This window comes from Thamnophis sirtalis, unplaced genomic scaffold (genome assembly GCF_051295495.1).
Source record: "Thamnophis sirtalis isolate CommonGarterSnake01/CBP01778 unplaced genomic scaffold, rThaSir2_p1.2 scaffold_16, whole genome shotgun sequence".
Classification (NCBI taxonomy): Eukaryota; Metazoa; Chordata; class Lepidosauria; order Squamata; family Natricidae; genus Thamnophis; species Thamnophis sirtalis.
This window is the reverse complement of record NW_028261396.1, coordinates 2663901-2688557: the sequence shown is the minus strand read 5'-3', so window position 1 is coordinate 2688557 and position 24657 is coordinate 2663901. Positions and strand designations below refer to the sequence as shown.

At 41.3% G+C, this 24657-nt stretch overlaps 1 protein-coding gene across 2 annotated transcripts in view; it reads left to right on the top strand.

Moving 5' to 3' along the window:
* The window catches only part of ASAP2 (ArfGAP with SH3 domain, ankyrin repeat and PH domain 2), a 119978-nt gene that overhangs the window by 82683 nt on the left and 12638 nt on the right, over nt 1-24657 (top strand). For both annotated transcript variants that reach the window (XM_087702725.1, XM_087702724.1), the window contains exons 13-22: nt 6748-6796; nt 7697-7863; nt 9090-9223; nt 10340-10434; nt 12778-12967; nt 15898-15983; nt 16174-16289; nt 17370-17437; nt 18227-18340; nt 19629-19881. In XM_087702725.1, coding sequence (XP_087558851.1) covers nt 6748-6796; nt 7697-7863; nt 9090-9223; nt 10340-10434; nt 12778-12967; nt 15898-15983; nt 16174-16289; nt 17370-17437; nt 18227-18340; nt 19629-19881 — 1272 coding nt within the window. The remainder of the gene's footprint in view (nt 1-6747; nt 6797-7696; nt 7864-9089; nt 9224-10339; nt 10435-12777; nt 12968-15897; nt 15984-16173; nt 16290-17369; nt 17438-18226; nt 18341-19628; nt 19882-24657) is intronic.

Genomic DNA, 24657 nt, shown 5'->3' with positions numbered 1-24657 from the left:
CCATTGTAAGCATGTGTGCAGGGGTGGGTTTCTCGCCCGTTCCAACCAGTTCGGTTGGAACGGGGCCGGCGGCGTCCTCGTGCACGCATGCGTACTAGCGTCTGTGCGATCTCCAGCTGCTCCTGGAGGATCGCGCAGGCGCTGTATGCGTCCTGCACATGCGTGGAAGCGCAGAACTCGTCAAAACCGGGTAAGGACCGCGGGCAGGTGGGCGGGCCCTTCGCCGTTCCCGGAAGTTACTTACTTCCGGGTTCGCCGACCAACCGGTTCACGGGGACCGCCGCGAACCGGTTGAAACCCACCCCTGTTATTGTGAAAGAAGGCTAATCTGTCCATGCAGGGCAACTTTTATAAAGGAAATGGAAAGGTCTCTACAGCTTAAAGAGGGAGTTTTAACCTAGTAGCAAAGAACTACAGCAGGGAACCAAATAGGCAAACCACAAAAATTGAGAGACAAAATGTGGTCAAAAGTGAGAAGTCATCAAAAGAAGCGAGTGTATTTTGAATTTCACAGTAAATAGCTATATATAGATTTAGTAACTGTATAGTTCCACATATAACAGCATCCCAGATACTCTGATGCATTGTGCAAGGTATTAATGAGATGAGATTCAGCGGATCTTTCTGATATTTAATTGGATTTTATTGATTCGTGTAAGAAAGATGCTGGAAATAATAACATTTAAACAGCATTTTCTGTCTTGTATACATCCACACACATGTAACCGTTTTTATAACAATCCTCAGTTTTTTTTAGAATTAAAATACAGTTTGGAGTTAGTATTAATGAATGTTTGGTTCGATTGAAACTTTTTAGATATCACCTTCATGATATTCTAAAACTGCTTGGTAGACCACACACTTTTCTGTTAAAATTTTATTACTTTATCAAAATATAAAATAAAGAAATACAAAGAAGCATGAAAATAATGACCACACGCTTAAAAAAATCTTGGTATGAACTTCTGAATTACTGAATACTTTGTTGACTGTGGTTTGTTCATGAACCTGTGCTGATTACTTTGAAGATTGAGTACATGCTACAGATGTGCTGATTCTTTCATTCATCTCCTTTTACGAGCATGAATCTTTGCTTCACTATTTGCTTTATTCATAATTTGAATGGTCTCAATACAGTACAGCCATAATTAGGGGTAGTTCAAATCTAAGCCCAATTCAAGACCTCATTATAAGTTTGAAAACAATAGTTGTTTTTTCCAGGATGCACTGAGATATGAAGCTAAATTATTATTGAAATTTTCTTTGGAGGAAAAGAAATAGGAGATGAGCAGGGAGACAATGAAATCCTGGCACACATTCATAACACTGATGGTTTATTTTTGTAGCTTTCATCTGTATTTTGATTGATTTTTTTTGCTGCTTTATCTCTATTTTGCCGATGCTATGCTTTTAGATGGTATATTTTTTGTCAGAAAGGAAATTTATTTGGTCACTCAAAGTGGGTATTTGGTCTGCAGATATAATGTGGACATCAGAAACATTTGGAATCATGTTTATAAATTGTTGAGAAAGACCTATTTTATTCATTTATGAAGAGCATATTTTTGTCTACTTAAACTAGACTCTTGATTAGTTAGAATTGATTTCCTTCATCTCCAGATTCTTATTATTTTTATAACAGCTGTTTAATTGTTCCATAGCTCCCCAATAATAAGAAAACATTCAAGTTTAACAAAAGGTTTTGCCTTAGTTTCTTTTTATGCTTTTAACTCTGGTTAGAGCCGAGGTGGCGCAGTGGGTAGAGTGCAGTACTGCAGGCCACTTCAGCTGACTGCTATCTGCAGTTCAGCGGTTCAAATCTCACCGGCTCAGGGTTGACTCAGCCTTCCATCCTTCCGAGGTGGGTGAAATGAGGACCCGGATTGTTGTTGGGGGCGATATGCTGACTCTGTAAACCGCTTAGAGAGGGCTGAAAGCCCTATGAAGCGGTATATAAGTCTAACTGCTATTGCTACTGTTTGTCACTCCCCAAATGAAGCTAGATTTGACATTGTTTATCCATGTCTAGTTTGTTACAAGTAGAAAATTAGTGTCCTGAATTAAATGAAATCAATAGGCTAATAAGCAATTCCATGTTACACATCTGAATTACCTTCCCAACTGTTTGATCTGTTATCCAGTGGAACATGTTGCCACATGATGTGGTAGTTTTGCCTTTGCTAAAAGGCCTTTAAACAAAGAGCAGATAGTCATTGAAAATTATCCAGTGGCCCTTTCATTGAAGGGAGTTGGATTAGATATCTTCTATGGTCCTTCCAATCCTATGGCCTCTTCTTCAGGTATTGCTTATTTATTTTGCTACATTCTATTTTGTACACCTTCATGATAAGCAAAGAAAATGACTACAGCTGTCTCTTTTTCTTTTTAATATTGTTTTCCTGGACCGAAATATTTAGTCAATAGAGTGGGTCCTACACAGTGGTGGGTTTCAAAAATTTTTAGCACCTACTCTGTGGGTGTGGCCTCCTTTGTGGGAGTGGCTTGCTGGCCATGTGACCTGGTGGGAGTGGCTTGCTGGCCATGTGTTTTCTTTCTTTCTTTCTTTCTTTCTTTCTTTCTTTCTTTCTCTCTCTCTCTCTCTCTCTCTCTCTCTCTCTCTCTCTCTCTTTCCTTCCTTTTGTCTCTCTGTCCCTTTTTCCTTTCATCTCTCACTTTTTCTTTCTTTTTTCTTTTTTCTTTATTTCTTCCTTTCTCTTTCTCTCTGTGTGTGAGTCTGTGTGTGTGTGTGTGTGAGAGAGAGAGAGAGAGTGACAGAGTGGTGGGTTTCAAAATATTTCAGAACCTCTTCTGTAGGTGTGGCCTGCTTTCCGGGTCCACTGGTGGAACCTCTTCTAACCGGTTCGGTAGATTTGACGAACCGGTTCTACCGAACTGGTGCAAACTGGTAGGAACCCACCTCTGGTCCTACAACTGTTTAGGATTATTGCTTGGGTGTTTCTGTTTTTTTGCATTGTTAACATAAAACACTTGCAATCATCCTGCTTCCGATGAATGTGGATAAAAAGGGGTTTAGTCATAATTTATTTTCTTACCCATCTGAATCTTATTAACCGAGTTTACTCTTAGACGTAGAACTGTTTCCTTCCCTCCTTGTTTGATTATGCCTAACATCTTTTTCCACATTCATTATAACTTCATTACAGATGCTCATTACGAGAGTTGTGTAGTGCTTCCTGGCATGTGGAGGTATAAACCTAGCACCAAAGGAGCTGTGTCTTTCCCCAAAAACTGCCCGCTCCTCAGAAAGGACATATTTTGTTTAGGAGTGCTAATAGGTACTATATACTTACCACTAGATATTCTGAAATGTCTTGAACTTTTTTTTTTTAAGTACAGGTTTTCCTTGAGTTATGATGGTAATTGAGCCTGACAATTAGTTATTAAATTGTGATGGTCGTAAGGTGATTCACTATGTGATTGAAGGAATGTCACAGTCGTTAAGTTGTTAAGTGAACCCATTGATTGTTATGGAGCATCTTTGGAAAAGAAAAAAAACACCCCTGAAAATCACAGTCACATGACCATTGGGCACGGCAAATGGCTGTAAATACGGCCCGGTTGCCAAGCAACCAAAATGCAGTCACATGACGGGGTGGGCAATGACAACGTCAATACTACATAAGTAGTTTTGAGTGGGTCTGTCATAACTTAAAACACTTGCTAAACAGAGGTCAGAGAATAGATGGGGGCGGGCGCAGTCAGAGGCGATATTTACCGGTTCTCTGAACTAGAGTTTAGAGTTTAATAACATTTATATGCCGCCCGATCCCGTAGGACTCCGAGCGGCTTACAATACAAAAATAATGGGAAAAAAAGAAAATAAAATAAGATACAAGGAAGAAAAATAGATATAAAATACATACATCATGCACTCCCTTCTGAATGGGGCTGGACCGTATTTTGGGGTCAACAGCCCCAGGCCTGCCGGAACAGCCAGGTTTTAATGGCTTTCCGGAAGGCCGAGAGAGTGGGAAGGGTCCGGATCTACTACTACTACTCAAAATCTCCACTACCTGTTCTCCAGAACTGGTCAGAACCTGCTCTAAAATATGTTTTATTTTCATTTTCATTTCATACAGTCACATATATACTGTGCATAACCGGGGCCATATAACATTGAACAATAAACACAGCCATTCTTGTCAACGATACTCCCCAAAATACAAACCCAATATACCACTTCGACCCTCCATACACCCTTTCTTTCACCCCCCTCCAACTTTCCTTTCTCCCCTACAACATTCCCCTCTACCCTACTTCCCCTCCCCCTCTATCACTCCTCTCTCCCAATACACTCCCTCCCTTCCATCTCACCCTCCCTCCAATCCTCTCTCCCACCCTCTCTACCCCTCTTTCTTCTTTCCCTCTACTCCTCCCTTCAGTGTATTTCTACTATCTACCAATATATTCAGCTTCCTATTTTTACACTAGAATTAAAAAAGCAACAGTATACAAGTGCAATCGTGTTACTTTAAAATCTAGCACATACTATATTTCCCCCCTCCCCCCTAGGACCCCCCTCCCTTCCCCCCCCCCCCCGACTTCCCAGAGCCCGTACACGGTATAGCTTTTTATCAAACACAGTCTGAACTTGCTGAATACCACCTCTGGTACAGTTGCTCCCTAAAAGATTTCAGTTTTAGTAAAGGAGCATGTATTTGTAGCTCAGAGTTGAAACGAGGGGTCCTTGGTGCTCTCTGAGCTTGCATTTTTCTTGCAGACATTTCCTTACTCTAAGTAGGTAACATCATTAGTGCTAGTAAGAAGAGCTGTTTGCTGTCAGTTTATATTCTGGTGGCTTCAGTGGTGGTATGCTGCCGGTTCGCACCGGTTCGAGCGAACCGGTCGTGGCGGCAGCACAAGGCTCCACTCACCCGCTCTGACATCATCATGGACCTTCTGCACATGCCCAGGCGTGCGCCCTTCCACTACAGAACCGGTAGTGAAGGGAATAGAATACCATTACTGTCTGTGGGGGGGGGGGGAAGTCCTTGGGATTTTTTGGCTGGGCTGTTTCCTGGCGGCTCTTTGGCAGTTTCTTCATTGGAGTTCTGCTTACCTGATTGTTGGTCTCAACAATTCAGTTTGAATTCAATTGAAATCTGAGTTCAGATTTCAGTTTGTTTTTTCAATTGAATTGTACACCTTATAAGTTACAGGTAATCCTCAACCTATGACTACAATTAAACCCAAAATTTATGTTGCTAAGTAAGTGAGAAATTTGTTAAATGAGTTTTGCCCCCTTTTGCGACCTTCCTTGCCACACTTGTTAAGCGAATCCCTACGATTGTTAAATTAGTAACATCGCTGTTTAAGCGAATCTGGCTTCCCCACTGAGTTTGTTGGTCAGAAAGCCACAAAAGGTGACCGCATGACCCCAGGACTCTGCAACCGTCATAAATAGGAACCAGTTGCCCACTGTCCAAATTTTGATCATGTGACCCTGGGGATCGTAAGTGTGAAAAATGGTCACAAGTTAGTTTTTTCAGCGCCATTGTAACTTTGAACGGTTACTAAAGATGCACAGTTTCCTTTTGGAAGGCATTATCTACATTATGTTTATTTGTGTGGTTGATAGACACTGCAAATAGTATTGTTTTTATTTTTGTTCTCCACTTAACTCAACCTAGATGCTTGATACGGAACTGCCAAGTTCCTAGTATTGGCATTTCTGAGAAGTAATGGCTATTTAGTTTGCTAGACTTTTGGTATTACTTTAGTTCAGTGGTAGTCAACCTAGTCCCTACCGCCCACTAGTGGATGTTCCAGCTTTCATGGTGGGCGGGAGGGGTTTTGTACTGAACACTCCCTTGTCTCCTCCCCACTGGTCCAAGGCTCAGGTGCCTCCTGGTGGCCTCTCTGCGCCCTGCTCGGAGTCGGAACCCTGTCCAGGGTCCTCCACATCCTCCAGAGCCGACTCAGGGGGCCCCTCGCTGTCGGAGTCTGGTGGCAGCTCCAACGGCTCCTGCTGGGCCACAACAGGGATGCTACAAAGGAACTGTGAAAAAGTCACTTTTTTCAGTGTTGTCGTAAGTTTGACCGGTCACTAAATGAACTGTTGCAGGTCGAGGACTATCTGCATTGTTATAGGAGTGCTTCTTAGGCCCCAAAGACTCATATTTCAGATATGAAGGGAAACAGGATGGAGAAATAATCAAGACGTTGAGAATGAGTTGTAAAATACGTACTAACCTTTTTTCATTCTAGCTAGTGCTGAGTAAGATGAAAAAAAATATTGCTCTTATATATGAAATGGTAGTAGGAAAAAATTGCCTCTAGATTGCTTAATCCTACTGTACTTGAAGGTTCTGGTTAATTTTAACCCTGTTTAGTGTGTATAGGGCAGTGATTTAAACCCCAATAATGACATCGCCGAGGTGGCGCAGTGGTTAGGGTGCAGTACTGCGGGCCACTTCAGCTGACTGTTATCTGCAGTTCGGCGGTTCTAATCTCACCGGCTCAAGGTTGACTCAGCCTTCCATCCTTCCGAGGTGGGTGAAATGAGGACCCAGACTGTGGGGGCGATATGCTGACTCTGTAAACCGCTTAGAGAGGGCTGAAAGCCCTATGAAGCGGTATATAAGTCTAACTGCTATTGCTATATTGCTATTGCTAATAAGTGAGTTAATTAAGTGTTCATTAAAACGTTTAATTTGAATAAATAACATATGTGTTTATTCGTAAAATGAAATACATAGAACAATGAGAAACTTTATTATTTTATAGATGACAGAACATATCATTTTCAAGCAGAGGATGAACAGGACTGTCAAATGTAAGTTGTATTAATGTATAGGTAGTCCGCATTTAGTGATCGCAGCTGGGACTTGCAACTTGTTCATTAAATGAAGCTGTCACTAACTGAAATTGAAACTGATCTAATTTCAGAGATATTTCCAGCATTTACAACAAACATTTTTTTCCATATTTCCTATATGTGATTTCCAATCCATCCGTAGAAAATTGACTTGAAAGGAATTTGTCGACTCTCAGTTATTTTTTGGTTAGCCTAACCTCAACTTTTTTTTTTACACTTCAGAATATTTTTTATTTTCCGTTTTCATAACATATAATCACATGTATACTATTACATAGCCAATATCCTATTGTATTAAGTAGTAATTACATCAGTTCCTCTTGTCATCAACACCCAGAAAGATAAAAACCCATGGTCTCCATACACCTCTTTCTTCTACCTCTCTCCTACCTCCTTTCTTCCCTCCATCATCCTTTTCTACTCTACTTCCCCTTCCTTTCTCCTTCTCCTCTTCATTCCACTCCTCCTTATCTTCCTCATCTTCCCCCTCTTCCCCTCTTTCCTATCCCTCTCTTCCCATCTTTCTTCTCTCTTCTGTTTCCCACTCTTCCTCTCATTGGTGTATTTCCGTTTCTGAGCAAACTCTAATCTATGCTGATGGTATTTATGCTTCCATATCAATATACTTAACATATCTTAGTTTTAAAGAAAAAATAAGAGAAGACAGTATACATGTGCAATCATATTACATTAAAATCTAACGCCCCTTCGTCAAGCCTAATATACATCCCTCCCTCCCACCCCTAACCTCAACTTTTGAAAACCTTCTGTCTTTTATTTAAATTTCGTTCTGTGTGGATGGTAGGAAAACTGTCAGTTCCATTTCGCACCGTAATACATGTTTTTTTATTTTTCAAGTTGGATATCTGTGCTGCAGAATAGTAAAGAAGAAGCTTTAAATAACGCCTTCAAAGGTGACGATAACACGGGAGAAAACAACATTGTCCAAGAACTGACAAAAGAAATCATATCTGACGTGCAAAGAATGCCTGGAAATGACATGTGTTGTGACTGTGGTGCGCAAGGTGACTTTAAAATCTCATAAAATTACTGTCTTTCCCCTTCTTCTGTCTAGGCAGGAAACAGCGGTGAAAACACTGCCTGAATCCTCAGTATGCAGCTCAAGGGCTTCGTAAACAAACAAGTACTGTAGGATGTAATAGTTTTCTGAGAATTCGCAAGACAAGGGCAAAGAAGAGTGTTTTAAGGAAACAAAGGGATATTTAGGAAAAAGTATATAGCTTAAGAATCAGGCGGGGCGGGAGGGGGGGCAGATTTGATAGTTCCTGCTCTAAAGGAAAAGCTATCAATTATATATAATACTGTCGGGGTAGAGAGGGTGGGAGAGAGGATTGAAGGGAGGGTGAGAAGGAAGGGAGGGAGTGTATCGGGAGAGAGGTGAGGTAGAGGGGAAGGGGAAGTAGGGTAGAGGGGAATGATGGAGGGAAGATGGAAAGTTGGAGGGGGGCGAAAGAAAGGGTGTATGGAGGGTCGAAGAGGTACATTGGGTTTCTATTTTTGGGGGTATTATTGACAAGAGGAATGGCTGTGTTTATTGTTTAAAGTTATAAGGCCCCGGTTCTGCACAGTATATATGTGACTGTACGAAAATGGAAATGGAAAATAAAAACACATTTACATTATATATGTAATGTATATTCAAATCCCCCGGTTCAAATCCCAGTAAGGGTATGGCTAGCGGATGAGAGCTAAATAGCTTGAAATAGATCTATACTAGTCTCCCTTTATTTATTTATCAGCACAAATAAAATAAAAAAACATATATATATGTATGTATGTATGTATGTATGTATGTATATATATGTATATATAATATACTGTCAAAAAAAGTATCGGTCAGGAAAATTAATTACAAATAGGCCCTTTGTTGGTATTTAGCGTCTTTGTATTTATATACAGTATAAAGTTTTGAAGTTTTAATAGATTTGTATGCCACCCAATCCCGAAGGACTCCGGGCAGCTTACATAAAAACAGTTTAAAAAACAAATACTAAAAAAGTTAAAATACAAAACAGCGGATTAAGAAGGGACACAACATCCACTCGATGTTAATGGGGCTGAAATTAAATCCAAGCACTTTGTGATGAAATAGCCCTTACAGAATTTTCATTTCTATGAATAAAACAGTCACATTGGTGCTGGTAGAACTGAGTTAAAAAGTCTGTTGAATAGATGGTTTCAGTACCTTGTCCAAAGTTGGAGTCATTGCTGTTACCTTTCTTTCTTCCAGATCCAACCTGGCTCTCAACAAATTTGGGCATTTTGACTTGCATTGAATGTTCAGGAATACATCGAGAACTTGGGGTCCACTATTCCAGAATGCAGTCCCTTACATTAGATGTGCTGGGTACATCTGAATTGCTGGTAAATTAAAAGTATTTCTATCAACAACAACAAAAACCTCTTAGGGGTCAGCATAAGAGTGTCTCCTATTTTTTTTTTTATTGAAAATTTTTAGAAAAAAAAAACATTTGCAAATATTTACCTCCCCCCCCCCGCCCTCCCCCCCCCCCGATCCCCACCCCCCCAATCTCCCCCCCAACCTCCCCCCCCCCGACTTCCCAGAACAAATACAGGGTATAAATCTTAAACAAAGATGTTCTAAAATAAACTTAAAGAAAGTTAGTATCATCTTTCATTTGAGCTTTAACTCCTCTTTGCTAGGCTAGCTCTAAACAGATTATATCATTCCTTGTTTCTTCAGTCATAAACTATCTGGAATTTCTTAGTCCCATATTTATTTTGAATATAGTCAATCCATCTTCTCCACTCCAGTTATAGCTCTCATTTGAGTGGTCCTTGAGATATGCTGATATTTTAGCCATCTCTGCCAGGTAGCGAGTCTCCTATTTTTGTAGGCTTCATCCCATAGCAACCTTCTATCAGAGGAAAACTTACTAAAGTGGTTTTCTCTCCTTAAAAATCCATTGAATTTCTACTATATAAGATAGCTAAAAACAGCTCAAAGAACTGGGAAGAAGAAAAAATCCATTTATTGAAAAACTCTTCAGCTTCTTTGAGATTTAGTCCATATATTTAAATGTTATCTTAAACTGTCTGCATTACATTAAAATAAACGTATTTCCGTAAAATGTCATTTTAATTGGAGAAAGGAAACGTCCGTACCTCACAAAAATCTGGTACAGGAAAATGGACTTTCATCTTTGCAGTAATAGAGATTATATTTGTGTGATGTTATTATTATGCGAATGATGTAAATAGCAAAGGAACTTGGTCCATTGTACATAAAAGTAATTGTACTGAAGTCTAGAAAACTGAAATTCCACTATAGAGCAATGTTACTTTCAAATAAACCTGCAGAGGTAATACTGGGCCTATTTTATTGAAATGTTTAAAAAAACCGTGCTTGTAAAGTAAAATTTACAGACGCAGAATTCAAATGTTCAGGGTTTTTGAGGATATTGGGTTTAAGTAGCCACTGGGTTCATTCACGTGGTTTGTTGACATTTATCTTAATAGCTTGCTAAGAATATCGGGAATGCAGGATTTAATGAGATTATGGAATTTTGTCTGCCAGCAGATGAACTAGTCAAACCGAATCCAAGTAGCGATATGTAAGTATGAAAGATGGAATGTTCAGAGTGATACCTGTGTTGGTTGTGGCATAATGTGTGAATGGAGTTAATATGATGAGTTTTGTTTTAGTGATTTAAGAGCAATCTCTTAAAAGAGATTGCTTCTTCTGCAGTGGTGGTTTTCAAAAATTGTTCGAACCTACTCTGTGGGTGTGGCCTCCTTTGTGGGAGTGGCTTGCTGCCCATGTGACCGGATGGGAGCGGCTTGCCGCCCATGTGCCCAGATATGAAGATGCCGACGACACTTGTCAGAACCACCTTAAATTACCTCACACACAGCACTGGCCTGCATAAGAATAGGATGTAATCTTGTTTTTTAAAAGGCATCTTTGGTTTGCGTTAAAACAACTTCAACACACGCAACATTCTGATTGCACCACAAACGCAGTAGTCATCCTTACCTTTCACAGAGGCACTGAGTTTTATAAATATGAGCATGATAGTGTAGCATAATCATATCCAAGGACCAGTGGTGGGTTTCAAAAAATTTTGGAACCTCTTCTGTAGGTGTGGCCTGCTTTCCGGGTCCACTGGTGGAACCTCTTCTAACCGGTTCGGTAGATTTGACGAACCGGTTCTACCGAATAGGTGCGAACTGGTAGGAACCCACCTCTGTTCTTCTGGCTCTATTGGATCTTAAAAGCTAAAAGAGAAAATTGGCCCTTTTCAGATATTTAAGACGTTCTGCTGATATCTTAAGTCATACAGAGATGAATCAAGAATTAGGCCATCTGATGTTAGTCCAGCTGCCTTCAAGCCTAGCCCCATTTGCACAAAACATACAAAACAAATCTTTTAAATCCTATGCAATTTCTCTAATTATTTACTACGTTAGTTATCACATCCATCTAGCAATAACTGTTGGTTACTACCGATACAAATCAAAGCAAATAATAAGCTCTTTCCCCAAGACAGTACACGAGATATTAAAATAGCGATTAGCAGTATGAAAACTAATTTGGAAATAAGAGTCTGTTAATTGCTGAAAAATTGTGACGTGTCAAGGAGAAGGAGAATGATGGGAGTTTTTTTTCCCTCTAGGAATCTATAAATAGTCACCTGGCAATCTTAAAATCACTATAGTCCATTTTTTTCCTCCTGACAGAACTACCTTTTCCACTTCGCAGGCAAAGTTTCTTCAAAGTCTGGGCGTGCACAGGAGATTGTGTATGTGAGCAGGGAGCAGAAAGTCTGTTGTTGAAGGAGACTTTTGCTGGCCAATTGGAATTGGATGTTAATGCTGAAAGAATTTCCCTTATGGCCGTCAGCATCCCTTCCACATTCAAAATAGCAATAGCAATAGCAGTTAGACATATACCGCTTCATAGGGCTTTCAGCCCTCTCTAAGCGGTTTACAGAGTCAGCATATTGCCCCCAACAACAATCCGGGTCCTCATTTTACCCACCTCGGAAGGATGGAAGGCTGAGTCAACCTTGAGCCGGTGAGATTTGAACAGCCAAACTGCAGAACTGCAGTCAGCTGAAGTAGCCTGCAGTACTGCACTCTAACCACTGTGCCACCTCGGCTCTTATATGTATGAGACTAATATTATATGAGACACATTTAGAGAGCAACTTTAAAAAAAAGGAACTACATGAATGTTTAACACTTCAGAATGGTAAACCATCGAACTGGCTTAGCTGACTTTCATTCTCCTAAACAAAATAATTTCAGCATCTAATTCTCTGGAAATGCTATGTTGCAAGCATCAGTTCTGGAGAGTTGAGGGACTTTCTACAGCAGATTTTGGACACATGGGAAACTTTAGGGCACTAGTTTTCAGATTTTTGCAATTTCAAGATATGTGGATTTCAGCTCCCAAAATTCCCTTGCTAGCATGCAACCATGGCGATTCTGAATTTGTAGCAGATTTTCTGTTAATTCCATACTAGCGGTAAACTGTTAAACTTTCAAGACTTAACAGACTTCCTGTAAAAAAGAGCATTAGAATAATGTTTTTTTCCCCCCCTAAATTCAGTCTAGAAATCTCCCTTGAGTAATTTAGGGGACGTATCTGTTGAATTGATTATCAGTTGTTTCAAGTAGCTGGGGAAATGAAGACTTATAGGCATTTATCTCCATATATTTGGATCATTGTTTTCCAATGGATAAATCAATGCTCACAACTGCAACACATTCACAGATTGTCAAGAGGAGGGAAAGGTCATTATAATGCTGCAAATAAAATCCATGACGTTTACTGTATATGAGCCATTTTTTAAAAAATTAAGATTTATGAACATCGTTATATATTTTGCAGAAGAAGTATTTCAGCTGTTCATCATGCACCATTTTACAGTGTATGCCATATCTCATTTCAGGAATGCTAGAAAAGATTATATTAATGCCAAATATATTGAAAGAAAATATGCGAGGAAAAAATACACTGATAATGTGGCCAAGCTACAAAACCTTTGTGAAGCAGTCAGAGCAAGAGACATCTTTGGACTCGTTCAAGTGTATGCTGACGGGGTGGATCTCACCGAGAAAATCCCATTAGCAAATGGTCACGTATGTACAGAAACCTCCTGTTAATCCAGTTTTGAACACATGCTGTGTTTGTAAAAATTAGATCTGAAGAAGCAAAGAAGCAACAGATGGAAACTAATCAAGGAGAGAACCAACTTAGAACTAAGGAGAAATTTCCTCACAGTTAGAATAATTAATCAGTGGAACAACTTGCCTCCAGAAGTTGTGGATGCTCCCAACATTGGAAGTTTTTAAGAAGAGATGGGACAACCATTTGTCTGAAATGGTATAGGGTTTTCTGGCTGAGCAGGGGGTTGGACTAGAAGACCTCCAAGGTCCTTTCAACTCAGTTATTCTGTTATTGTGTTAGGTCAGTGATGGCGAAACTTTTTTGGCGCCCGTGCCAAAAGCGGGGGGAACACAGGAGGGTCATGCGTAGTGCCACACCCATAATGCTATCCACGTGACACTTGCGTGTATGTGCCCGCAACCATCAACACACACACACACTGCTTTTGCCACCGTTTTTTAGACAAATCCCCCCCCCCTCCCCGGCTCCAGAGGCTTTCTAGGAGCCTGGGGAGGGCGAAAACAGCCTCGTCCAGATGCCCTCTGGAGGCCTCAGTAGCTTCCCTGAAGCCTTTGGGGGGCGAAAACGGGGAAAACCCGGAAGTTCGGGAATTGTGACTTCCAGTTTGTCCGTATGGCACTTAATATTTATTTCTATTGTTTATTCTTGCACTGAAAGGAGATTAATTGCCTAAATAATATTTTAGAGTCTGTGTCTTCTTTGACTACAGCTGAGCAACACCCATCTAAAAACGTTCTTTGTCTTTTCCTATAAAGCTAAATTATTGAGGTAATAATATCCATATTATTATGGATATATCCATAATAATATAATTAAAACTCTCCATTCTTATGTGTCTACAGTTGGCAATTCAGCAATTCAGTTCATCTATTGTAATTTGGAAGCTTTTAATATTACAGTGTAAAAAACATTGTAAACAACGTCCCATATTATATCTTTCTCCAAATGCATACATATCATGCATACCTCCATGGAGTTAAGCGTGAATTTTGTTGTTTACATTCGTCTTTCAATTTCAGCTTCATTGAATGCAGCCAATCCAGTTTTAAGAACCATTAGTGCAGTTTTGGAAACAAGCCTGTAGAGAAAACATTTCAAAAGTTGTTTTGTATGTCAGGAAAATGGATACATAAATGTGTATATCCTGTCTTGGGAGAAATGGGAATGAAAGTGCACACTAATTTTTATATAGGCTTTGAATTCTGACCATTTACGCAATGGGATAGAACAGTGCTGAAGGGCAGAATGTATTCTAAATTGAACAATTCTTGGCCTCCTTATTGTTTGCCCTGATCTTGAAATATTAAAATGCCTGGAATATAAATAGTGTAGGGTTATTATTCATTAAACGTTAATGTTAGTGTTAATTATCCTGAAACGGAGGCTCCCACCTCTTCCTAGCACCACTACCCTTTGAGTCAATGTAAAGGTCCTTATTTATTATTTTTATTTTATTTATAAAATTTATATGCCGCCCAATCCCGAAGGACTCCGGGCGGCTTACAAAAAAGAGAGGGGGAAAAAAAACAGTTTAAAATTGCAACACCACATACATTCATTCTAATCGGGGCTGGACCTCAACAATGAGGTCAACAGCCCCAGGCCTGCCGGAACAGCCAGGTTTTAACAGCTTTCCTGAAGGCCATGAGAGTGGATAAGGTCCGGATCTCTAGGGGTCGCTGATTCCAAAGGGTTGGAGCAGCCACAGAGAAGGCTCTCCTCCGGGGGCCCACCAGCCGACACTGTCTGGCTGACGGCATCCGAAGGAGGCCCAATCTGTGGGATCTTACTGGCCGCTGGGAGGTATGTGGCAATAGGTGGTCTCGAAGGTACGCTGGCCCTAAGCCATGTAGGGCTTTAAAGGTAATAACCAACACCTTGAATTGCGCCCGGAGTCCTTCCTCTCGCATATGATGTTGCATATTACTCTGTAACGCCTAGATTAGTTATCAGTTTTCTTATATTACAATCCAAACTGTCCAGTTCATCTTACATCTACTTATTATATTTTTATCTCTGTGAGGTGGGTAAAGCTGAAAGAAAAGAAATTAGGCCAGTCTCCTAGCTGGCTTTCATGCAATAGCAATAGCAATAGCAGTAGACATATATACCGCTTCATAGGGCTTTCAGCCCTCTCTAAGCGGTTTACAGAGAGTCAGCATATTGCCCCCAACAATCCGGGTCCTCATTTTACCCACCTCGGAAGGATGGAAGGCTGAGTCAACCCTGAGCCGGTGAGATTTGAACTGCTGAACTGCTGATCTAGCAGTAGCCTGCAGTGCTGCATTTAACCACTGTGCCACCTCGGCTCTTTTCATGCCTAGAGGAGGACTAGAACTTACCATCTCCTAGTTTCTAGGCAGACACTGTCACCACTACACCAAACTGGTTTTCATATACAGTGTTGGGGTGATTTGGTGAAGTCTCTTTTGTTGTTGTTTAGCTTACAAAATCAAACACTACTTTCTAGTATCACCATTTAATTTATCAGTTGACCGTTGTCAGTTCTCTGCCATTTAGGTAGCAGAGAAGGCACTTTTTTAAAAAAAATGTGATTGTTGACCTTCAACATCTATTAATAAAAGACTTCAAAGCAAAACAGGAATTTATGTTAATCCTCTAAAACAGGCCCATGGTAACACAAAGGAAAATAAATAGAGGGTGGCTCTTAATTTTGCCTTATCTTCTTGATTTTGGCCACTGTACTCAAATCTGGCTTTCAAGTAATTTTGAAAGCTAAATTTGAGTACAGTGGCCAAAATTGTACGGTGCAACAATAAATCGTAGACTCAAAACTTATTTTTAAACATGCTTTTTTGCTTGGCACTGGTTAGAAGACTTTTTTTCCCCTTCTTTTTCTTTTTTTCTTTTTGTATTTCAGGAACAAGATGAAACTGCCCTCCATCTTGCGGTGCGATCGGTAGATCGGACTTCACTTCACATAGTTGACTTCTTGGTACAGAACAGGTGGGCCATCTATGACTAAAACCCTTGTTTGCATCTCAGTTTCATTACTCAGAATTGAAGAAAGGACCCTTTCATTAAATGTTAAGTTTGATGGAAACAACTGTCTGAATATCTCGAATCAAGCAAGCTTTGGAGAACCTTCCGTGCCATTTACACGCCAAGTAATTTTGTTCTCTCTCCTCCTGTGCAGTGGCAATCTTGACAAGCAGACTTGCAAAGGGAGCACAGCTCTGCATTACTGCTGTTTAACAGATAATGTGGAGTGCCTGAAACTGCTACTGAGAGGGAAGGCTTCAGTTGAAATAGGTAAAGAAAAAAAGGAGTATTGGGAACATAAAGTCTCTCTCTCTCCCTCCGTCCCTCTCTCTCTCCCTCTCTCTCTCTCTCTCTCTCTCTCTCTCTCTCTCCCTTCCCCCCTCTCACACTCTCTCTCTCTCTCTCTCTCTCCCTCCCTCCCTCCCTCACTCTCCCTCCCTCACTCACTCACTCTCACTCACACACAAATATTATTGAACCATGTGTCTAAAAGTAGAAAATGTGAACTCTCAGGCAATGGGTATAAAATATCACAATTTTATGTGGCCTCACTCCCAATGTCACAGGAATCAGATGGCAATATACGACTCTATAAAGTGAGAAAAAATGTTCAGTTCATTGGTTCCACCACAAATCCGCGAAGCCCTTATCCGCGGAGACATAAGCGCGAAGACTAATTCGCGCCGTTCGAAGCGCTAAGGAAAAACGCGACCCTACCGTGATGACATAATCGCGGAGGGCAAATCCGTGCATTCCCAAGCACTCAGTACCCTAAACCTAACCCTAAACCTAACCCTAAAACAAACCCCTAAACCTAATCCTAAAACAAACCCCTAAACCTAATCCTAACCCTTACCTTAATTGAAATCGGCTTTTTGCCACGGCGCCGTTTTAAAGCGCCCTTCTGTTGCCGCGCTGTTGTCACGGCGGTGATGACGTCGCGGCTTTAGCGCCGCGATTTTATCACCGCAATTTTGACGAGCGCGGTTTTGTCGTGCCATGCAGTTCATTATCCTATTTTTTAATGTGGACACTGCACTAAACATGGATTAGTCCCATGGGTAAATTAACACACACACGCACACACGCGATGTGTGCCCTTATATGTCTTGTATTTTGGTTCCCTTAATCTTCATCCAGTATGACCCTCTGATGAGCGAGATATAGGCGGTGCACACTAAAATATATGGAGCCACCATGTTAAAGAAAGCAAATTAAAATAACGTAGCAGCTAATATGTCTGTCTTTGGCTGGACTGTTCCTAATATTATTTTCATTTTGTAAGCTACTTATACTGCATTTTTAGTAATACAAAGTTGCAAATCACCTTTTCCTTTCATTGATTTATAGCAAATGAAGCTGGAGAAACGCCACTTGACATAGCTAAACGCTTAAAGCATGCACACTGTGAAGAGCTGGTAAGATTTTGATCTATGCATAATGATCTTCCCTTACATTAGCTGAGTGGCCATGATGTATAATCTGTTATATCTTTGGACAACCCCTTCCTTCCGCGTACACAACCATATGTGTGGAAGGAGTACATTTGAATTACAATACAGTCATTAGTGTCACATAATAGTATTTATGAGAGATCCCACAGATTGGGCCTCCTTCAGATGCCGTCAGCCAGACAATGTCGGCTGGCGGCTCCCCAGAGGAGAGCCTTCTCTGTGGCTGCTCCGACCCTTTGGAACGAACTACTCCCAGAGATCCGGACCTTGCCCACTCTCATGGCCTTCAGAAAAGCTGTTAAAACCTGGCTATTCCGGCAGGCCTGGAGCTGTTGACCTCACTGTTGAGGTCCAGCCCCGTTTAGAACGAATGCATGTGTTGTGATTTTAAGTCTGTCTCTTTTATTTATTATTTCTTTCTTCCTCTTCTTTTTGTAAACCGCCCGGAGTCCTCTGGGATTGTGCAGCATAGACATTCTATTAATTAATTAATAATAAATAAATAAATAAACAAACAAACAAATATTTAAATAATGTTATTGTGGGACCCTCCATTGGATGTTTTTCATTTGCTCTATAAATAAGACTTGACGTTCAAAACCTTTATAAATTTCTTCAAATATCTTCAACATAATTTTGCCCTTAAAAAAAGAAAGGGATAGCAAATAACTTGGTTCCAGGTCTGTTTAACGGTTTGGAATTTAAGTTGTTGACATGGACTGGGTCCCATAAAGCCTAACTTTGGTCCTTTAGCTTACTCAGGCTCTGGCTGGAAGGCTTAATTCTCATGTTCACGTAGAATATGAATGGCGGTTACTTCACGAAGACTTGGATGAAAGTGACGATGATGTGGATGAAAAACTGCAGGTACGTATTCAAATATTTCGTGATTTTATTGAAAGCACATTTAAAAACTTCTAATTTCTCAGGTAACCGGCTACAGATATTTCTCGGCTTACGACCGCAATTGAGCCCCAAATATTGTTAAGCAAGACAAGTTGTTAAGTGAGTTTTCCCCCCCCATTTTACAATCTTTCTTGTCACACTTGTTAAGTGAATCACTGCAGCTGTTAATTAGTAAATATGGAAAACAGAGTTGCGGTCACTTTCTTGCCATCCCATATCTCCATTTTGTTTTGCAACAACCCTACTCCTTCCGTCTTCTCAACCTTCATTCTCGGCCTTCTTCTTTCCTCCTCTCCTTATTCTTTTCTTCTTCTCCACTCTCTCTCCTCCACTCCTTTCTTCTTCTTCCTTCTTACCCTCTCTCCAGTGGTGGGTTTCAAAAATTGTTGGAACCTACTCTGTGGGTGTGGCCTCCTTTGTGGGAGTGGCTTGCCACCCATGTGACCGGATGGGAGTGGCTTGCTGCCCATGTGACCGGATACGAAATTATGAATTAGTACTTAGGTCGGTCCAAGTAGCTATTCAGAAGTTAGTGGTTAGAAGCAATCGTAAAGCAAGATATGGAATTAAAACCAAAAATATTTTGTTGGCTATTTGAAAGGGAGTATAATATATATTTAATTTTACACATGTTAGCAGCTGCTGGAATTGTGTTTGCACAACAGTGGAAAAACAGAGATATGTATAAATAAATTGACAATTAAAATCAAGAAGGCTTTGAATACTTTTTCACGTGGGATTGTTTTTAGCAATTGCCAACTAACGGAAACAGAAATTAGAAATCCAAAAGTATGAAAGAAAACACCAATTACGTAAGGAAAGGTCCCTAAAATGTATAAGTAAATATTACTAGATCATTAACACGTAGATAACTGCGGGACATTACACACCCACCAGTGGGGGGTTTCAAAAATTTTTGGAACCTCTTCTGTAGGTGTGGCCTGCTTTCTGGGTCCACTGGTGGAACCTCTTCTAACCGGTTCGGTAGATTTGACGAACCGGTTCTACCGAATAGGTGCGAAGTGGTAGGAACCCACCTCTGCTTCTCTCCTACTTTTACTTCCCCTCCCATCTGAAATCTTATTAGATTAAGGACTGTTGATGCACAACTAATAGTACTGATTTGAAAGCGTGATTGAATGTTACCAGCTTCATTTGCCACAACAGAGTTGTGTACTTAATTGATAGCATGGACACAAAAGTATTTGACAACGTGGCTCTCTTTCGAATTCTTCTTTTTTTTTTACAGCAAGCCAGCCCTAGTCGGAGAGAGGACAGGCCTGTAAGTTTCTATCAGCTAGGATCGAGCCAGCTTCAGCCTAACGTCGCCTCTCTGGCAAGAGACGCTGCCAATGTAGCCAAGGACAAGCAGAGAGGTTTTATGCCAAGCCTATTGCAAAATGAGACCTATGGGGCCGTTCTCAGTAGCAGCCCACCTCCTGTTCAACCTGCAGCACCTGTCACCAATGCACCACCCTTGCCACCCAGGAATATTGGGAAAGGTACTAATGCTCTCATATTTGACAAGATGATGAACAGCCGAAAACTGTTCGGTTCTCTCTCTCTCTCTTTTTTTTTTTTCCTTTGAAGGTGTGGAGGCTCATTGTCAATTTGTCCAAATAAATATTAACAACATGCATCGCTTCCTTTTAACTTGGAATCAAATTGCTCTGTATACTCAAAATAGAGAAGGTGGGGGAAAGTATGCCAAAATTAAATGCTATATTAGAACTGGGGTGTAATATTTTTTTTGGGGGGGGGGGAAGCATCAGACAAGAAAAGCAAACATACAGTAAAGTTTTTATTACATCTTTTGTTGTATGAGCCGAGGTGGCGGAGTGGTTAGAGTGCAGCACTGCAGGCTACTTCAGCTGACTGCAGTTCTGCAGTTCAGCTGTTCAAATCTCACCGGCTCAAGGTTGACTCAGCCTTCCATCCTTCCGAGGTGGGTGAAATGAGGACCCAGACTGTGGGGGAGATATGCTGACTCTGTAAACCGCTTAGAGAGGGCTGAAAGCCCTATGAAGCGGTATATAAGTCTAACTGCTATTGCTATAAGGATATATCACATGGGATTTCTAATTTATATCTTCAACAAATGGTTCCATTAATGTTGTTTGAAGATGCAAATGAATGCAGAAGCCAGAACATAATGCCATCAACAATACAAATATTTACATCATTTCTCAAATGTAGAAATTTGGGTTTACTGGCTATGAACAACAGCTCCGTTCTAAAGTAGGATATTTGATCTACCACTTATTTCCTATTGATTTTAGTGGCCAAATTGCTATGTATAAATGACTTCTTTTGGAAATGAATGTGACGTATGCAGTGCAGCTTGCAAATCTAAATCTCCCCGGATTTCAATTTCTCTAATTGGACCCTGTCACAAATTCTGCAGTTCTGACCTTGTAAATAATTAACAGCAGAGACTATTGTCTACAACAGTGTTTCTCAACCTTGGCAACTTGAAGATGTCCGGACTTCAACTCCCAGAATTCCCCAGCCAGCGAATGCTGGCTGGGGAATTCTGGGAGTTGAAGTCCAGACATCTTCAAGTTGCCAAGGTTGAGAAACACTGGTCTACAATATGTGGCTTGTGCTTAGAGAACTCCTTAATTTAGTGGCTTTCTTCGATAGTGTAAGTGTATCAGTTGTACAAAGAATCATGGAAAAATGTTTGTCAGCTTTGGAAATAATATTCTAGTTTTGGTCAAATGCTCAATTGAAGATGTAGAAACCAAACAGAGAAGGAACAAGAAGGAAAAAAGGGAGAATTTTCATTCTCTAGTCCCTACAAGTTAGGGTTCCACCACAAAACCGCGTTCGACTAAACCACGCTCGACTAAACCGCGTAGCTGACGTCATCAACAGGGTGACAACAGCGCGGAGACAGAAGCTGACGTCATCAACAGGGTGACAACAGCGCGGAGACAGAAGCAGGCTGTAAATGCTAAACCTAAAATTAACCCCTAAACCTAACCCCCCTAAACCTAACCCTTAACCTAACCCTAACCCTTAACCTAACCCTAACCCTTAACCTAACCCTAAAACTAACCCTAAACCTAACCCTTACTTTAAGTTGAATCGGCTTGCTTTCAAAGCGCTATTTAAAGCGCCCTTCTTTCTCCGCGCTGGCTGTTGTCGCCCTGTTGATGACGTCAGCGACGCGGTTTAATCGGGCGCGGCTTAGTCGAGCGCGGTTTTGACGGGTCACGACAAGTTAGAACTATTCCACATAATGAACCCATCTGATTTTCAACATTAACTTACAGTGTTGTATAATTTATGAATAGGAGCCATCAGATTTCAGCCTTTTGTCCAGATCTTCCTCCTCGTTCAGTGTTTTATTCAATAAATGAGATTGAAAGTCAGTTTAAAATCCAAAACGCAACGTGAAGTTTAATAGCTGAAAATATCTCAAGGTCACTTTGAATTTTTCCCTTGGAAGGCTTTGCGTGCTTTTTTTATTTTTATGACAAGAATATGCACTCAGATAGACAATCTTCTTTACAATGTCCTGAGCCTATACAGGTAGTCCTCTACTTACGACCCACAGTGGAGCTTAAAACTTCCATTGCTAACCAAGACAGTTCTTAAGTGAGCTTTGCCCCATTTTGTGGTGAAATCACTACAGTTGTTAAGTTAGTAACACAGTTGTTAAGTGAATCTGGCTTCCTCCCTGCCAGACTTTCGCAAAAGGTGATCACATGACCCCCCCAGGACACTGCCATAAATACATGCCAAGCGTCCGGGTTTTGATAACATTACCTTGGAGATGGTGCAGTGGTCGTTAAGTGTTGAAAAATGGTCGTGTCACTTTTTTTCAGTGCTGTTGTCACTTTGAAATAATGGTTGTAAGTTGAGGACTACATATACCGTATTTTTTAGAGTATAAGACACACCTCCCCCCCCCTAAAAGCGCGTGGAAATATTGGTGCTTCTTATACACCGAACACAGCCATTTTTGGCCTCCCAAAGCCCCCCCCCCTTCCCATTTTTGTGAAAAACAGGCTGTTTTTCACAAACAAATGGAGGCTTTTTTGCCTTTTCTGAGCCCTCTGCAGACTTCAGCAGGGCTGGGGCAAGGCAAGAACGGGGGCTTTTTGGCCTTGCCCCAGCCCTGCTGAAGCCTGCAGGGTGCTGCTGGTGGCTGAAGGAAGGCAAAAACCTTTTTTTTTTCTTACTTGCCTCTTCAAAATCTTGGTGCGTCTTATACACCGGTGCCTCTTATAGTCTGAAAAATACAGTAAATCAGTTGTGAAGGGTCTAGAAGTGTATCTAAATCTTTAACTCAAGGAAAGTCAGAGGTCTTAAGTGTGTCAGGATCACGGCTGTCTCTTTCCACTGATGGAGTGGAAGTCGTATGTGCTCTGTGTGTGTGTGTCACTGCAAGGGATGAGCTTGGAAACCTTTCTCCATCCTCTACATCAGTGGTAGTCAACCTGGTCCCTACCGCCCACTAGTGGGCGTTCCAGCTTTCATGGTGGGCGGTGGAGGGTTTGCTGTAACTCTGCTTTAATAAATTTTATAAAGTAAAGTTACTTCCCTACTTTATGAATCACCATTACTGTGGAACCGGTGGGCGGTTAGAAAATTTTACTACTAACAGAGATACAAAAGTGGGCGGTAGGTATAAAAAGGTTGACTACTCCTGCTCTACATCAACAGTCCCCAACCTTTCTTGCTCTGCAGACTGGTGGTGGTGGCGGGAGGGAGGGGAGAGGGGATGGCTCCGTGCAAGCAAGGGGGCGCATGAGCACACCGCTTGCGCAAATTGACGTTTCGCCCACTGCTTGTGCAGCCCGATTCTTAACGGGCCACAGCCCAGGAATTGGGGACCCCTTATATATAGGTTGCCCGTGAGCAGCAACAATAGCTCCTTAGCTGGTTGACGTGGAAAGCATCTCCAAGGCTGCTGGGCACGCATTTATGCTTTGTAATTTTTAACATATGTTTTGTTCTTCCTTCAAGAGAACATTGTCGCTAAAGCATAGAATTTATGGCAGGCGTTCTGGCAAAATGAGGATTTTGTCATTGTTCTGCTTATTGAGAGCTCGGAAAGGTGGGCAATAAAGCACTTTGAGAATTGAATTGAATTGAGAGACCGCCTGCTGCCAATTACCTCCCAAAGACCCATTAGATCACACAGATTAGCCTCCTCCGGGTTCCGTCTACTAGCCAATGCCATCTGGCTACTACCCGGGGGAGGGCCTTCTCTGTGGCGGCTCCGGCCCTTTGGAACGAGCTCCCCGCAGAGATTCGGACCCTCACCTCTCTCCAGGCTTTCCGGAAAGCCGTCAAAACCTGGCTGTGTCGGCAGGCCTGGGGTCGATGAGTTCCCTTCCCCTCTCGGATCGTGTGGCTGTTGGTTGTTTTTAAATGCCCCGTATTTTTTGTTGTAGTTTTTGTGTTTCCCTTCCCCTCCTTTGGGTTTGTGCGCCGCCCTGAGTCCCGCTGGGAATAGGGCGGCATATAAATAAAATGAACCTCGAATTTGAGAAGTGACAGGTGTGGGCATTTTGAAACAAATGGATGATTGATGTAAGTGGGGGTTTCCCCCCCCCTTCGCTCTTGTTTCTTCTTCAGAAACAAACAAACTAAAAGTTGGCATGGGAGAACATTCAACTTTTTGAATGGAGGATGCCGATACAAAAGGGTCAGGAAGTTGTGTCTGCAGGAAGCTATTTCCTGTAGTGCCATCCGGGTCATCCGAAGGAGAAGGATCCTAGAGTTTGTGGTGTAATAATAGCACTGTGTCCACCTCCCTGTTATTATTATTATTATTTATTTGTCTTGTATGCCGCCCACTCCCGGAGGACTCCGGGCGGCGGTTAGAGAACGTAGCGCTCTACCTCTAGGAACCACCTTTTAATAATTAATCTTTTGTGACGACAGATAATTAAAAGGAAATCACAGCATTGAAGGGTGTAGAAGCCCAGCCAAGATCAGCTTGGGTGTTCCTTTCTTCTTTGTGATTTACGCAGGTTATACTCTCAAGCTTTTGCTCATCATCGGCTAACAAACTGCAGCTTTCCTTGCTACTGTTCCTGCTTTTGAAAATGAATTACTGCAGTTCAGGGGTTATCAGCAAAATACTTCTTAGCTATTGTTACATCATCAGGAAAGAAGTGATTCATGAATTCCCATGTATAACACTCCTTTCCCCGCCTCACCAACTGTGTCATGATCAGAAATCCTTAAGATCACTGATGTAAGGGGGGAAATTTGACTCTCCAATTTCATTTCCTCATCTGTCATCTGCCCCTTTGCAT